This window comes from Triticum dicoccoides, chromosome 2A, assembly GCF_002162155.2.
Source record: "Triticum dicoccoides isolate Atlit2015 ecotype Zavitan chromosome 2A, WEW_v2.0, whole genome shotgun sequence".
In the NCBI taxonomy this organism is placed as follows: Eukaryota; Viridiplantae; Streptophyta; class Magnoliopsida; order Poales; family Poaceae; genus Triticum; species Triticum dicoccoides.
The window spans coordinates 666,727,164-666,740,843 of record NC_041382.1 but is presented as its reverse complement, the minus strand read 5'-3'; the positions used below and the strand labels follow the sequence as shown (position 1 = coordinate 666,740,843).

At 45.8% G+C, this 13,680-nt stretch overlaps 2 protein-coding genes across 5 annotated transcripts in view; one reads left to right on the top strand and one right to left on the bottom strand.

The window, feature by feature from the left end:
* The window catches only part of LOC119356089 (thioredoxin-like 3-3), a 6,754-nt gene extending 1,343 nt beyond the window's left edge, over nt 1-5,411 (top strand). Inside the window, exons 2-5 of one of the 4 annotated variants that reach the window (XM_037622991.1) lie at nt 3,005-3,362; nt 3,750-3,954; nt 4,257-4,282; nt 4,925-5,411. In XM_037622991.1, the coding sequence (XP_037478888.1) occupies nt 3,793-3,954; nt 4,257-4,282; nt 4,925-5,144 (408 nt within the window). In that variant the 5' untranslated portion in view covers nt 3,005-3,362; nt 3,750-3,792 and the 3' untranslated portion in view covers nt 5,145-5,411. Of the gene's footprint in view, nt 1-1,771; nt 3,363-3,749; nt 3,955-4,256; nt 4,283-4,924 lie in introns of those variants that run through there. The other 3 variants (XM_037622990.1, XM_037622989.1, XM_037622988.1) reach the window with 3 other exon arrangements.
* A 465-nt stretch (nt 5,412-5,876) lies between these two features.
* Nucleotides 5,877-13,461, bottom strand: LOC119356088 (lysine-specific histone demethylase 1 homolog 3-like). The gene is made up of 5 exons (XM_037622986.1): nt 12,894-13,461; nt 11,969-12,202; nt 9,572-10,336; nt 7,337-8,568; nt 5,877-7,002 (listed from the first exon to the last, which is right to left on the bottom strand). Exons 1-5 carry the CDS (start codon nt 13,436-13,438, stop codon nt 6,203-6,205), a joined length of 3,576 nt encoding a protein of 1,191 aa, XP_037478883.1. The 5' UTR covers nt 13,439-13,461; the 3' UTR covers nt 5,877-6,202.
* Between the last annotated feature and the right edge of the window lie 219 nt (nt 13,462-13,680).

Genomic DNA, 13,680 nt, shown 5'->3' with positions numbered 1-13,680 from the left:
TTGTGACAGGTCCAGGACTAGCTTGAGCTGCAGCTTGGCTTCTTGTGACAGCTCCAGGACTGCTACAAGTGGCATCATTCTTGCTCTTGGTTGGTGTAGATGGAACGGCATTGCTAACGGAAACATCAAACCATGGAGATGGATTCTTTTTCCCCCTACTTTTCCTACAAAAAGAAGCAATTAGAACTATTTTCATGTAAAAGAACCATGGTATTATAGATAGAAAACAGCAACAAGTACTACTATGTACCTTTTCTTTGTTCCATTTTGAGGACAACCAGCTTCTCTATGTCCTATCTCCCCACATTTTTTGCATTTGTTCAAGGATCCTTTCCTTGATCCACCTTCCCACCAACTCTTTATCCTCTGTTTTCTTGTTCTTCCAGCACCTTTCTTCTTGCCTATTGGAATTGGTGGACGCAACACAAAGCCTGTGTCCACGTGTGGCCATTGATTCTTGTCCGTAAGGGGCTCAATTACACCTTCATATGCTGCCCTAAATCTGCTAACTGAGTAGTACTCATGTACATAGTCCTCCATGTTAACAAAGTTGCGAGCTTGCAAGACATTTATGAAGGCTAGTGCATGGTCGCAAGGCTTGCCCGTGTGCTGCCATTGCAGACATGTACACTCATGTGTGAGAGTTTTGACCACATGTCTTTCATCCTCTTTGTTAGCATTTTTCACTTCCCCACTCCAATCAGCTGATGCTTTAGCCTTGAGATGACCTAGTCCTCGAGTCTTTGCATTTAGTTGGTGTATGACAAATGGAAGTATTATCCCTGTAAATCTTTCTCCAATCATTCTTCTTTTTCTAAATAGTTCCATAATCATCTCTCTAATCTTGTCAGCTAGCTGAACAATCGGCAAGTCCTTGATATCTCGCACCCAAGCGTTGAAGCACTCGGCGAGATTGTTATTTATGTAGTCACACTTGATGGCTGTACTTACCCCGGATGTGGCGATTCGGGTCAGGATCGAGCGGCCAGGAGCCGGCCGCTCGTTCTGTCTATTTAGTGGCCGGCCGCTTTTTAGATTTCAGGTTCTAAAATTGAGAAGTATTTACCCCGGATGCCACTAGCAAGTGAATACCCGTTCGCCGTCTTTTCACTAGAAACGAACGAGCTGCTTCGCCCTCGCGCACGACCGACAGGAATCGAGCCTCCCAGGAAGGCAGGAAACGCAGGCTAGGGTTGGCCGCCGCCGCCCGCGCCAGCGAACCTCCACCCTCCACCCAGGTACAGCTTCCTCCCTCTTCCTCTTGCTTCTCCTGTTCCCGGCGGCCCTGGTCCGGCCGGCCGGCCGGCCGCCGGCTCCGGCTCCGGCGCACCGGACCTCCTCCCTCCTAGTACTTCCTTCCTCCTCCATCTTCCCTCTTGCCCGTTCCTCCCCTCATCACGGCGGTCCTCGTTCGTGCTATGTTGGCTGTGTTACGTTCCTACCAGTGCAGTGTCTGATGTCACCATCTTGTTGCCATCAGCAATGCTATCAGGTCTCCATTTTGTGCTGTTATTGTTTGTGAACCTCAAAAACCAACGAATGGTTTCTTTTCTTCATCCATGGTGTTGCTCAGTATTTCCTTGGAATTTAAGCTCAAAGTCCCAACCAAAAATTCAGTCTGTTTCATCTAATATCATGCTTCGGTTGCTCCCCTGTCACGCTAATGTCACAACTACTCCCTCCGTTCCTAAATATAAGTTTTTGTAGAGATTCCACTATGGATCACATTCGGATGTATATAGATGCATTTTAGAGTGTAGATTCACTCATTTTGCTCCGTATGTAGTCCACATAGTGAAATCTCTACAAAGACTTATATTTAGGAACGGAGGGAGTAGTATACTTTGAAGGCTAGTGGACTGATAGTTTTGTTTGACAACTACTGCAACTGAAGTATCTGAAATTCCTTGCAGCCCTCTGTACTGAACGTATTGGTGTTATTGTGAAACATTGCATTTGCTGTATTTTGTCACCAGTGTTCATTATTCACTGGTGACTTTGTCAGTAACGGTTCTGGGCAGCTTCTTTCTATTGATATCACTTGCTTGTTGCATTTCTACCGAGATTGATTATCTTTCGGCTTGTAGATTTAGCAAAGCCATGAGTCGCTGCCTGGCAACTTGCAAGCAAAGCCTTTGCTAATCTGTATGCTTGTTTCGTTATGTCATCCAATCTTTGGAAGACCCCATTTTCCTCTCCTGAATGAACAAGCAAAAGCAAAATCATGTCATATTTTTCCTGACTATAAACTGCAGCGTAATTGACATGTTTCATCAATTGTCAAGCTAACCTTTGATTAACATCCTCAAGCCCAGCTGAAGGGAGTCGTACATTTTTTATTTTTAGATAGGTTTGAACAATTGCTTGATAAATGACAGTATGGTGCATCAGTGGTTTATCCCACTGGATAGATTTCTTGCCGAAAACATTTCCAAAATTGCCTGGGTTTCAGCTTCAGTGAATGTCTTGGCCGTGTCATGGAAGAAGAGAAATTAAACAAAAACACACAGAATGAGACGTCATGGAAAGCTGAAGAGGAAGAGAACGAAGATACCATGAACACTATTCGTAGTAGGATAGCAGATGCTTGTCTTGCGATAGCAACATAGGTTAGCTATGTTGATGGAGGTCATCATCATGTGAACAATATGTATTTTCGATGGTGCATGCCTTTTGTAATATTATTATAGGGTCAATATCTATTTATATGTAATATGCAACATCAAAGTATAGTCTTTGAATTGCATATGTGTTAGCTATGAATCATCTTCATTGTCACAAATTTTCTTTGCAAAAGGGTCGTTCCGCCTACCAATGTACAGATCACTGCTTTACAGTCAATTAGCATATAACCATATTCACTCATGGCCCAGGGGCATTACAGACAATCCACAGCCAAATCTACAATTTCACAGTTGTTTCAACCAAACAGCTTCCTGCTTTTCCACAGCTAGAAGTTCACAGCAGCTTTCTCAAAGCTCAGAGCTCACAGCAGCTTTTTCAGAATTTGCAGCTCAACCAAACACAACCTCAGTCCGTGTGAGAGAGAAGCCTCTCGCCGGCTGCTGCCTCCCTCCCTGCTGAGATCTCAGCCGCGCCGCGCTCCCTCTTCCACCGCCTTCCTGTCGAGATTGCCACCGCCTCCCCGTATTGCGTGGCGCCACCACAGCCTCCGCTTTCTCCGTGGAGCTCTGAGCCGCCAAGTCCATAATTCACAAATTGGTGAAGTCCACATAATGGAGCTCAAAAGCCGCTGACACTAAATAGACTTGGCTCGGGGCAGAACTGAGTGGCTAGGACGCCTCCCAGAACCCTTCACCACCGAGCCCGCCCTCCCGGTGGGGCATTGACACAGCTGGTAGGTAAGGTTTCTTCCTTTTCTTTTCTTGCTTGTATGTTCTGTTGCATGATTTGGGCAGTCCTTCAAACCCTAGGTTTTGGGATGGGTGGGGACCACGCAAAGAATTGATGCGAAACTTTGATGCTTGAAGAGATTGTCATAATTTTCGATACCTGAGAACGTAAATTTTCTGTTAGTCATTTTGAGAAGCAACAATCCAATGTTATGCCTATGAGCTATATATTGCTCGCTCACCCAGTTGGTTGGTCTGCCCCTGACTGGTGAGATCGGTTGCAAGCGGTGTGGCATCCGTGACCTCTTCCTCGTTCTAGTGGAGGAACTGCCCTTAATTGCCAGGATTTATAAGGGTTTTGTATACTGTAATCCTAAATCCTTGCTCCAACTGCAGGCTTTTGAGGGATTATAGCCGCAGAAGAAACCTGGCGGGTGGTATGAGCGCCGAGGCAGGCAACGGGAAGGAGGAAGCCAGGAAGACAGGTTTGGAGGGCACCGGACTGCCCCTTCCAGGTGGCTCCCATGGCAGCGTGCGATGCGCTGGCAGCGACCCGCAGTTGAGACAGATGCTTGATTCCCTCAAATCCTCCAAGTCTTCAGTAAGTGTAGATGTTACCTCTACGCGCCTTCGCTTTTTTATTTAATAGCACACATGGTGAAAATACTGATATGCATGCCAGACTACCTCGGTTTAACTGGCACTGGCAGATACGATACTGAGATGGTAAAACCATGTTTCTTTTCTGCCACATGATATCCAGAAAATGAGCACGAAAGGTAAACAGGCATGAGCCTTAAAAAGTAGATTTGTTACTAGAGTATCGATGATCTTTCGAATCCATGGAAATTTGTCACCTGGAAGTTTGTTTTGATTGAACTCTTTGGCTTTGTTCCATTGCAGGCCGTGATCAACTATGGCGCCTCATGGTATGTAACCTTCTTGCTATGTACCTTTTGTTTCTTCTTGCATTGAGAACCTTATACTGTAACTACTAGCAACTACTAAAGATTGTGCATCAATCTTTTGACTGCTTGATGACTTGATACTATTCTTCCCAATTGAGTAATAATCAGTTGTTGCAGTACTATGTCTATCTTATGTAATTCTGCAGCCATTTTAGGATGTATGTGGAGAGTATACAACACACACAGCTAATTATTGAGATTCATATGAGCTAAGCTTTTCCAATGCAAGCTTTATGTCCTAAAGTGGTGAAATCTGCATATGTACAATGCAAGGTGCTTACAGGGTGCTTGTGAAAATGGCTGGTTTTTTATTTAAGCACCGGTGCTTATTTGTATAGAACAGGCGCTTACTTAGGCACCTCTTCTGTAGAAATAAGCACTGACGCTTAAGAAAATTTGGTTTATTAATTATGAGCACCTTGCATTGTACATGGTCCAAGTTATCTACTACTAGCTGTGTATCTAAAGTTTGTTTCATTACATGCTGTATAATACGTACTAGTATGTTGCATAGCTTAGCGGTCTGCCTATCACTACTGTTCGTTAGTGAGAATACATTCCTCATAATGTGATTAACTCGACTCATCCCTGTCGATTACCCAGGTGCGGTGTTTGCAATCAGATTCTTCCACCCTTCTACAAATTCAGCAACGAATTCAAGAATCTTACTTTCGTCTATGCCCATGTTGATGAATGCCCCGAAACAACTCAGAACATACGATACACCCCGACCTTCCATTTTTACCGGGATGGAGAAAGGGTGGATGAGATGTTTGGTGCAGGGGAAGAGAGGCTACGGGATCGGTTGTGGTTGCATTCGTGATTTCTAGGCTTTGGCTTGCAGTGCTGCTGTTTTCATGTACTTAGTTATGCACTGTACCTCGGATTTATCCTTTTTCTGAAGTCTTGTTTGATGTGGAAAGGAAGGGCAATGTTAAACTGATTAGCGTGTTGCTAGTTTCTCTCCCAGGCAGAAGCCATTATTTTTCATTATTTACTCGCAAAGCATTTTACACTGTAATTGAACCATGACTGTAATACATCAGCAACTAATGCTGCTAGTGATGGAAGTGGGTTGTTCTGGTATCTATAAACATGCGCTGCCTGCAAATCTGGGTGGTACTGAAGAGGAGCATTTTCACTCGCAGCTATTCAAAGACCGGGGCACTGAGCACACACTCAGTCAGCGGTGACTAGTGATTGCACGATTGGACATTGTTGTCGTTAGGCGTACAATTGCTGCCAAATGATAAACACCAATGAACACCGCAAAGGAAAGGCTGGCTGATCCTTGAAGCTTTGTCTAATACTGAATTGCTCAAATTGCAGCAATTACCAGCTGTTACACGATTCATGGCCATTCATTCAGAGTATATCAACTGTCAAATATGCCAAATAAACTTGTACTCCCTCCGTTCCTAAATATTTGTCTTTTTAGATATTTCAAATGAACTATCACATACGGATGTATATAGACATATTATAGAGTAGTCACTTGTTGAAATCTTTAGAAAGACAAATATTTAGAAACGGAGGGAGTAGTATATAAGCATACTAAAAAACAGCAGACATGTTTCCTTTTCAATTATCTGAAGTTCATGCACACCAGCTAACCAACTTATCCCATTTGAACAACCTTCTTCAAGGGTAAGCCGTAATGGTACAAATAAATTAGATGTTACGCAAATTTGGATGCCCTACCCGAAATCTAGATAGTGGCATCATCAAACCATCACCAAACATGAGGCATGAGATTGTGAGCACATCTTGAGAGGCTCCATCCAAATGAATCTCCAAGCAAAAGTATGATTGAACAACAAAGACAACCAACTCTATCAAATTATGTACATCCAGGCTCCTAACAGAATCAGTAGTCAGGGATCATGATTTAGCAGAAGGTTGGGGTTTAGAAACCCGCACTCTCAGCTTCGAGGGGCCAGATTTAGTTCTACTGTTGTTCCGGTCCGCCTTAATGGAAGCAATCACAGCATCAGCCCCAGGACCAAGACCTTTCCTGCCAACTAATTTCACGCCCAGTGCTTCACAGAGGTAATGCAGCCTCATCTCATCACCCCCTCTAACCTCTCTTAGCTCCATAGCCTGCTGCCGCGATAGTAATGTATACACATAGAGCTGTTGCTGCTGGTTGAAATGTGACTGTAGCTGCTGAAACAACGATTTGTTTGAGTGGTGCTGCTCTTTTTTCCCTCCTTCGGTCGCACTTTTCTTCTGAGGGCCACCCAGTTCCACCTTCAGAATGGCTGGAGATTTGGGATCCGAGGCTTTTCCGCCAAAAATGACAGAGAAGCTCCCAAATTCCAAGTCTGGTTGCCTAAACAGGTCTACTAGCAAGGTAGCACAAGCTTGAGCATTTGTAGATGGGCTTTTTACTACTTTGGTCTTTGTTGCTCGGGCGGTGGCATGGATATTGATGTTAGCAGCTTCTCGTACGCCAGTAATAAATGCTCCATGCATCGTTGCAGGGTAACGCCTTGTGGTGGCTTCTCCAGCAAAAAACAACCGGCCGTCTCCAACACTTTCGGCTAATATGTCATAGTCGTCTCCAGATGCTCCAACAGCAACGTGCGAATATGAACCTAGACTGAAAGAGTCTGTGCCCCATCTAGTACAAACACTCTGTAGAGGATCAGGTACCTCAACTCCCTGTGGTTCATAGATACCTGCAACATACAAGCTTCACTTTTTAGACAGAAACCATTTTTGAGCAGTTAAATTCATTGGTACAATATGAATGAACACTACACATTTCAGTGCAATTGCCTATGTGAACGGAACTAAGAATCTGTTCTAGTAATCAGTTGCGAGAGGTATTGAATACCTTATATACTCTGTTACTCCCTCCGTTTGGAAATACTTGTCGGAAAAATGAATGTATCTAGATGTATTTTAGTTCTAGATACATCCATTTTGGCGACAAGTATTTCCGAACGGAGGGAGTACTATATAGCAAAAATGTAAAATTTGATGATAGAAACTATCACATTGAAGCCTTACCTCTTAGTATCTGAAGAACTGAGCTGACAGCGTCAGTTGGAGGCGTGGTTTCAAAGTTGTGGGCAGCCTCACCAGCAACCAAAGCCATCAACAATGGACCACCAGCCACTGTTGCATAGCTATAGAACAGAAAGAATTCCCCTCGACGACTTGGATTTTCAGTCAGATGTCCAAAGGTATCAAGGTCGGTGCTCCAAAAAACATGAGGAAACAACATCGCGACCTTGTTTAACAACCCAAAGCCTAGTTTCTTGATACTATCAAGCTTCCTTTGTGGCAGCTCAGGTACAAACTTGATACCCCCATTTTTCAGAACCCCAAGTGGCACAGTGCACAGCGCCATGTCCCCTTCATACACCTGACCACCATTGACAACCACCTGCACGCCATCCCCTCCATACCGTATAGTGTGCACTGTCCTCTCGTAAACAATGGGCACATTCTCTGCCAGGGCCTGTACAAGCCTTCCATTGCCACCAGGCAAGAAGCAGTGATCCCCACCCATGTCATACGGATCGTCCTGGTCCCAGAATGCAAAGCTAAGCCTTGAAGATAATCCTGCATTGGCGTACTCCAGATTTGCTATATGCCAATTGAACAAGTTTATCTCCTCCTCTGAGGAGATACCCCCATCAGACTGCCGTAATGTCTCGAGCGCCGCCCCAAGAGAGATATCCATCGCCACATCCCCCATGGCTGCCCGCAGGTGGCTGGCATTATCAAGAAACTTGTTATATGTTCCCTCCACTTCCTTATCCACCTCCGGATCAACTGGCGACCCATCCGGCCGATACAGTGGGCACTTGTCTCTGATCTTATGCATCGGCAAGCCGAGCTGCTTAGCCACAACACCGAGAGGGTTCCCAAATGTGCCGGTAAGCACGCTGCCACCGAGGTCAGCAGCAGCTGAGTGCCCACCACCCTCCATCTTCTTCGTGTACACGCGGCCACCGCACCTCTTGCGTCCCTCCAATACAATCACTTTAAAGCCGGACGCCAGCAAGTGCCGTGCCGCGGCGAGCCCAGCAAGGCCAGCGCCGACAACGATGACAGTGTTGGGCCTGGTGGGCTCCTTGGGGAGGCGCTCCTTGATGGCGGGGGCGACGCCGAAGTTGACGTGGCCGTGGGAGACGAGGAAGTTGTAGGCGGAGGTGAGGAGGTGCTCGCAGTGGGGCGGGATGAGCGAGGCGAAGGGCTCCTTGGCGAGCCATGAGTTGAAGGTCTCGCGCCACCTGGTGAGGAGGTGGTTGCGGATGAGGATGTAGTTGACCTGCTCGATGCCGCCCACGTCCGAGACCACCCCCGCCTCGATCTCCTCGTCGGTGAGGGAATCCGCCGGGAACCCGGCGGTGAGCGCGGTGACGGCCTCCGCTGTCGGCTCCCGGTTGATCACTATGATGTCGTCCGCGGCGGAGGGGGGAACTGGCGGGTGGGGAGCAGGGGAGGCGGCGGAGGGGACTTTGCGGCGGAACCCGGTGCGCTTGCGCTTGCTGGGGCTGGGAAGGGCGGGGATGTGGAGGGCGAGGGTGGGGGCGGGTACCGGGGGCGGGGTAGGGTTAGGGTTAGGGTTTGCGGGAAGGGAGGCGAGGGGAAGGAGGGTGCTGGGCTGCTGCTGGTCGGACATTATCGCCGGCGGCGGCGGCGAGAGCGGCTCCGCCTGCTCGATAAATCTGGGGTTTACACGGGGGCCGTGCAAGGCCGAGCCATGGGCGGCTGTGTGCATCTGTGAGGTGGAAGACGGCAAAGCAGCCAATTTACGCCTTCGAGTGTAGGATACGTAAAGCAGGGCGGTTTGTGAATTACCATCTTCAGTGACGCGGTCATACGGAAATTGACAATCACTTCACAGAAAGCAGAGTTCCTCATCACATTATTCAGCGTCTTCAAAAGAAAAATCACATTATTCAGGAACTAGTGTACAAGGTTTCTGATCACACCATTCTACAGCGATTTTTTCAGAACAAGAACTGGCCTGGGAAAGTACAAAGGATGATCAACCATGCTTGGTTGCAGAAACTAAATTTGTTACTTCAGAATGCTTCGAAGAACAATCCATACTGACGGAAAATATGTGCACACGTACCGCTTTACCATCGAACACCACGCGCTTCGTCTTCAATCGAATCGTAAGATATACACGGACACCATGTTGATCCCAAAACAAGGGCCAGGTGATGATGAAACATGACACTGGGAAATCTGAAGTGGCACTTCACAAACTGCGCTCGGGCTTACATTGCAGCAGTACTCCTGTTGGCAGCAGCATGGCCTCTCCTTAACATTATGACTTCACTGCTATTAGTATGGGATGGCTTCTCATGGTCTAAACCATATGCATCCGAGAAGGGGTCCATGAAAACGCCGACGAATGCAATCAGTGGGTCTGCACGTGCACTGTCGACACATAGCTTCAGGTACCGGGCTTCGACGGCAGGGAACCGGAGCAGCCTCTTGTACCCAATTGTCGTGCCTTCAAGAATTGTTTGCCACAGTCCACCCAGTAGGACATCCACATGGAACTCGATCACACGCTGGCCCATCTGGATAGGCTCCTGGAGCTGGAGCAAGTTGAAGGAAGTGGATCGCCCGAGGTCGAAGAGCATTTCCCAGCTTGTCTGCCCTTCCTGTGGTGCCCAGTAGGAGTATATGCTATCTCGGAGGGCGCTGGAGGGTGCAAACTGCAGGTTCTCCAACCCACCACGCACACTGCTTGCTGTGACAGTCGCGTTGGCAGCAAAGTTGTGAGAGAAAATTGTCTGTCGGATCTCGGTGAATTCCTGAAGGACTTGCATATCTTCGTCGGAAATAAGCCCGGATGAATTGGGAGGAACATTCAATATGAGGAGACAATTTCTACCAACTGATTTGTAGTATATGTCAAGCAGGGTTACAGCACTTTTTGGTTTCTCTGAGGCATGCCAGAACCATCCTGGCCTGATGGAAACATCACATTCTGCAGGAACCCATTCTTCACCAAATTGATCCCCACTTTGTGAGTATCTGGCAATAAAGTTGGCATGCCAGTCAGTAGACTAATTGTTTCTTAAAAGCAATATGCTTGTCAATGACAAGCGAACTCCACTTTCAGTAAACATCCCTCAAAATCAGAACACTGCAGGTTGTACAATTATGAGATGAGATGTCAATGCCAATACGCCATAGAGGCATAGTCTAAAAGTATATGAACCAACTACAGATTATTTCATGCCAATCATTTTCATGGCTGTCGTTGCTACACATAAGTAAAGGAATCAAGTCCACTAGTCCAATTTTTGGTTTAACAAGGGATTTTAACTTTGGAATCTGAATATGAATGAAATTTCATAGTTTGTAGCCATTCTTATAGCTCATTTCATTCTGAGGCAACCCAGTACGTAAATCACATCCCAAAACATGCTGTCTTGATTATGTTTTCTACTAAAGGAGGCACTGTAGTGGGTATTTTTCGGTCCATACATCCATTACCAAATTCTGCTAAATAATAGCACCCTAATTAAGTACTTTCAACCGCCTGATGCCATGAATGAAGCTTACCTTCGAAGTGAAGATAGCTGCAGTATTTATTTAGATCAAGTATTATCATTAGCTGTCTGTTTAGAGGTTATAGTTAGGTAGTACTTTGGAAGGACAATAGTTCCTCAAGATATGCTATCATTACAGTAGTTGGAAGCATCGGTACAAATGTAGTACTGTACTGGGAATGAAAGTTTAACGGTCCGTTCTCATGCATCTTCCAGTAAAGCTATGCAGCATCAGCTGTCTTCCAAATCAATAATTGCACTACAGTACTAATTTTTTCCTCATGCGAAACAGAGAAAAAAAATGGAAGCACGGTTATGTTAAATTATATTTGTCTCCTACTAAATGGGAAGATTATACATACCTTAATTTTTCTACAACTAAGGCATTTCGGCAGTTTGTCAAGAATCCGGAATCCACACAAGAAAAGCTATTGAAATTCCAAGTCTACCTATGGCTAAAGGTCTCATCCATGCTAGGATCTCAACAGAAGTACGTGACATAACCTCTGTGATTGTAAGCTGGGAGGTAAGATCTAATGCAGGGTAGGATTTTTGACAAACACTCCAAATTTTTATATACAACCAAATACAATATAATTGTACATAATCCTTCTTTATTCTAAAACTAACGCCTAATGTAGAATCCACGTTAAGCCATGTCACCCTAAAAAGAACAGTTCATTAGATCTTGGTAGTAAAAGATGTCTCGTCGTGGAAAGACATGTCTCTTGGTGAAAATACTTCTTTACATGAAAAGACATACTGTAAAAGAATAAAAAGAAGAACAATAATTTATAGATTAACACATTACAAAATTCAATTTATAACTTCCCAAAAAATGCAACCATCGAGCCTTATTTGTGCTAGAAAACTATATACTACAATGTAACATTTCAATTTATTTATGCATTTCAAGGATGTTTATACTTTTTTAGCAATATGATGTTTATACTTTGCAGCTCTATCCTTAACAGACTACAAATTTTATATGTAAATGTTTTAAAATAGACTACCTAAAATATATAATAATAACCGCACTAAAGCATGGGCTTTACACTAATTAACAATAGTTATCACACCTTTTCCAATTAAGCAGGACTAAATCACTTACTCAGGAATGATATGTCCAATTGTCACAACAGTCTTGTTGAAAGGAGACCAGCAAGTACGGCCCGCAATCCCCGCCTCGTCTCCTACCCATCTAGTATCTGGTCCAGCATCTGAGAAGATAACCACCCTTCGCTGGAGCTGATGGATAAGCGCAAACCAGGCATCAAACATGTAATCCATGTACATGTCGTCGCCCTTTGCACCATCAAGCCAAACTTCCTCCACATCTCCATACCTGAACATATAAAAGGAAGAATTTATAGACTGCTTACAAACAGCTTAAGCACCAAGTCCACCACAAAACATAGGCAAAACATATGGGTACAATCCACACGCTCCACAATCCAGGTACCAAATGTACCACTGTTGATTATGTGTAATCAACCGAGTTCAAAGTAATGCATGAAGCAACATACTAGAAGCATATGCACAAAATGTTAATATCATCATAGAGATAAATTGCAGTAATTTTCACCAAGGAAACACCACAAGGGCCAAACTTCATGTTTACAATCGAGCAGAACAATAAACACTGATCCAAGATCGTAATCCTGTAATGCTGTAAGAACAGATACTACGGTTTTCTGCAAAGGTCAAGAAGGAAGCCTTTTTTTTTTGAATTTTCACTCCAAAATCACATCTTCAACGACCTGCATTCTAAACAGTGAAAAAAAAGCGCCCCATAGCGTCGCTAATAGCAAGCTATAGTGTTTTGAGGAATGCCTTGCTAAATAAATCTGTGTATAATGTCTCGCTAATAAGCACGCTATAGCATGCTAATAGCATATTTTAAGGGCCACACAATTTGGTCCTAGCACGCTATTTTTTACATTGATTCTAAATTCAGTAGTTCTCCTAAAAAATTGCAAATAAAAGATGGAGCAGCAATAACATTGTAGTAACTCGGATCACACAGATTGACACACCTGGTGAGCAATTCCGTCATTTGGCCCATGTAGTGCTCATTGTACGCGACCGTGTCGCCGTACACCGGCTCGTGGCGGTCCCACGGCGACAGGTACAGCCCCAGCCCGATCCCCTCCGCGCGCGCGGCGGCCGAGAGCTCGCCGACGACGTCCCCCGCCCCACCCCGCCACGGCGAGGCGGCCACCGAGTAGTCCGTCAGCGCCGACGGCCAGAGGCAGAACCCGTCGTGGTGCTTGGCCGTGAGCACCACGCGGCCGAACCCTCCCTCCGCCGCGACGCGCGCCCATTGGCCGGCGTCGAGCGCGGACGGCGCGAACACGGCGGGGTCGGCGTGACCGGAGCCCCACTCGGAGTCCGTGAAGGTGTTGGGCCCGAAGTGGATGAAGAGGGCCATCTCGGAGAGCTGCCACTGGAGCTGCGCGTAGGAAGGGACGGGCAGAATCGGGAGAGGCGGCGGTGTCGCCGTTGCTGCGACGGCGGCGGCGCCATGGCCGCACAGGAGTAGGTGGAGGTGAACAAGTAACAAAGCGATGGTGGTTGACATTTGGGAGAGAAGAGATTGTTCAGCGTGTGACCACGGTTGACTGATAAAGCCTACCAAGTGAACTTTATGCGAATTTTGCCACCTTCTCTGAGTCACCGCTAGGCCACCGAAAAGATTTTTATGTCAAATTAGCACATATGCCCGTGCATTGCAAGGGGAGTAAAAGTTAACATGTACATCAGTGTGGCATGATAGCAATCAGATTCACGACAGGGAGACGCACATCAAATTCTAACAGACAT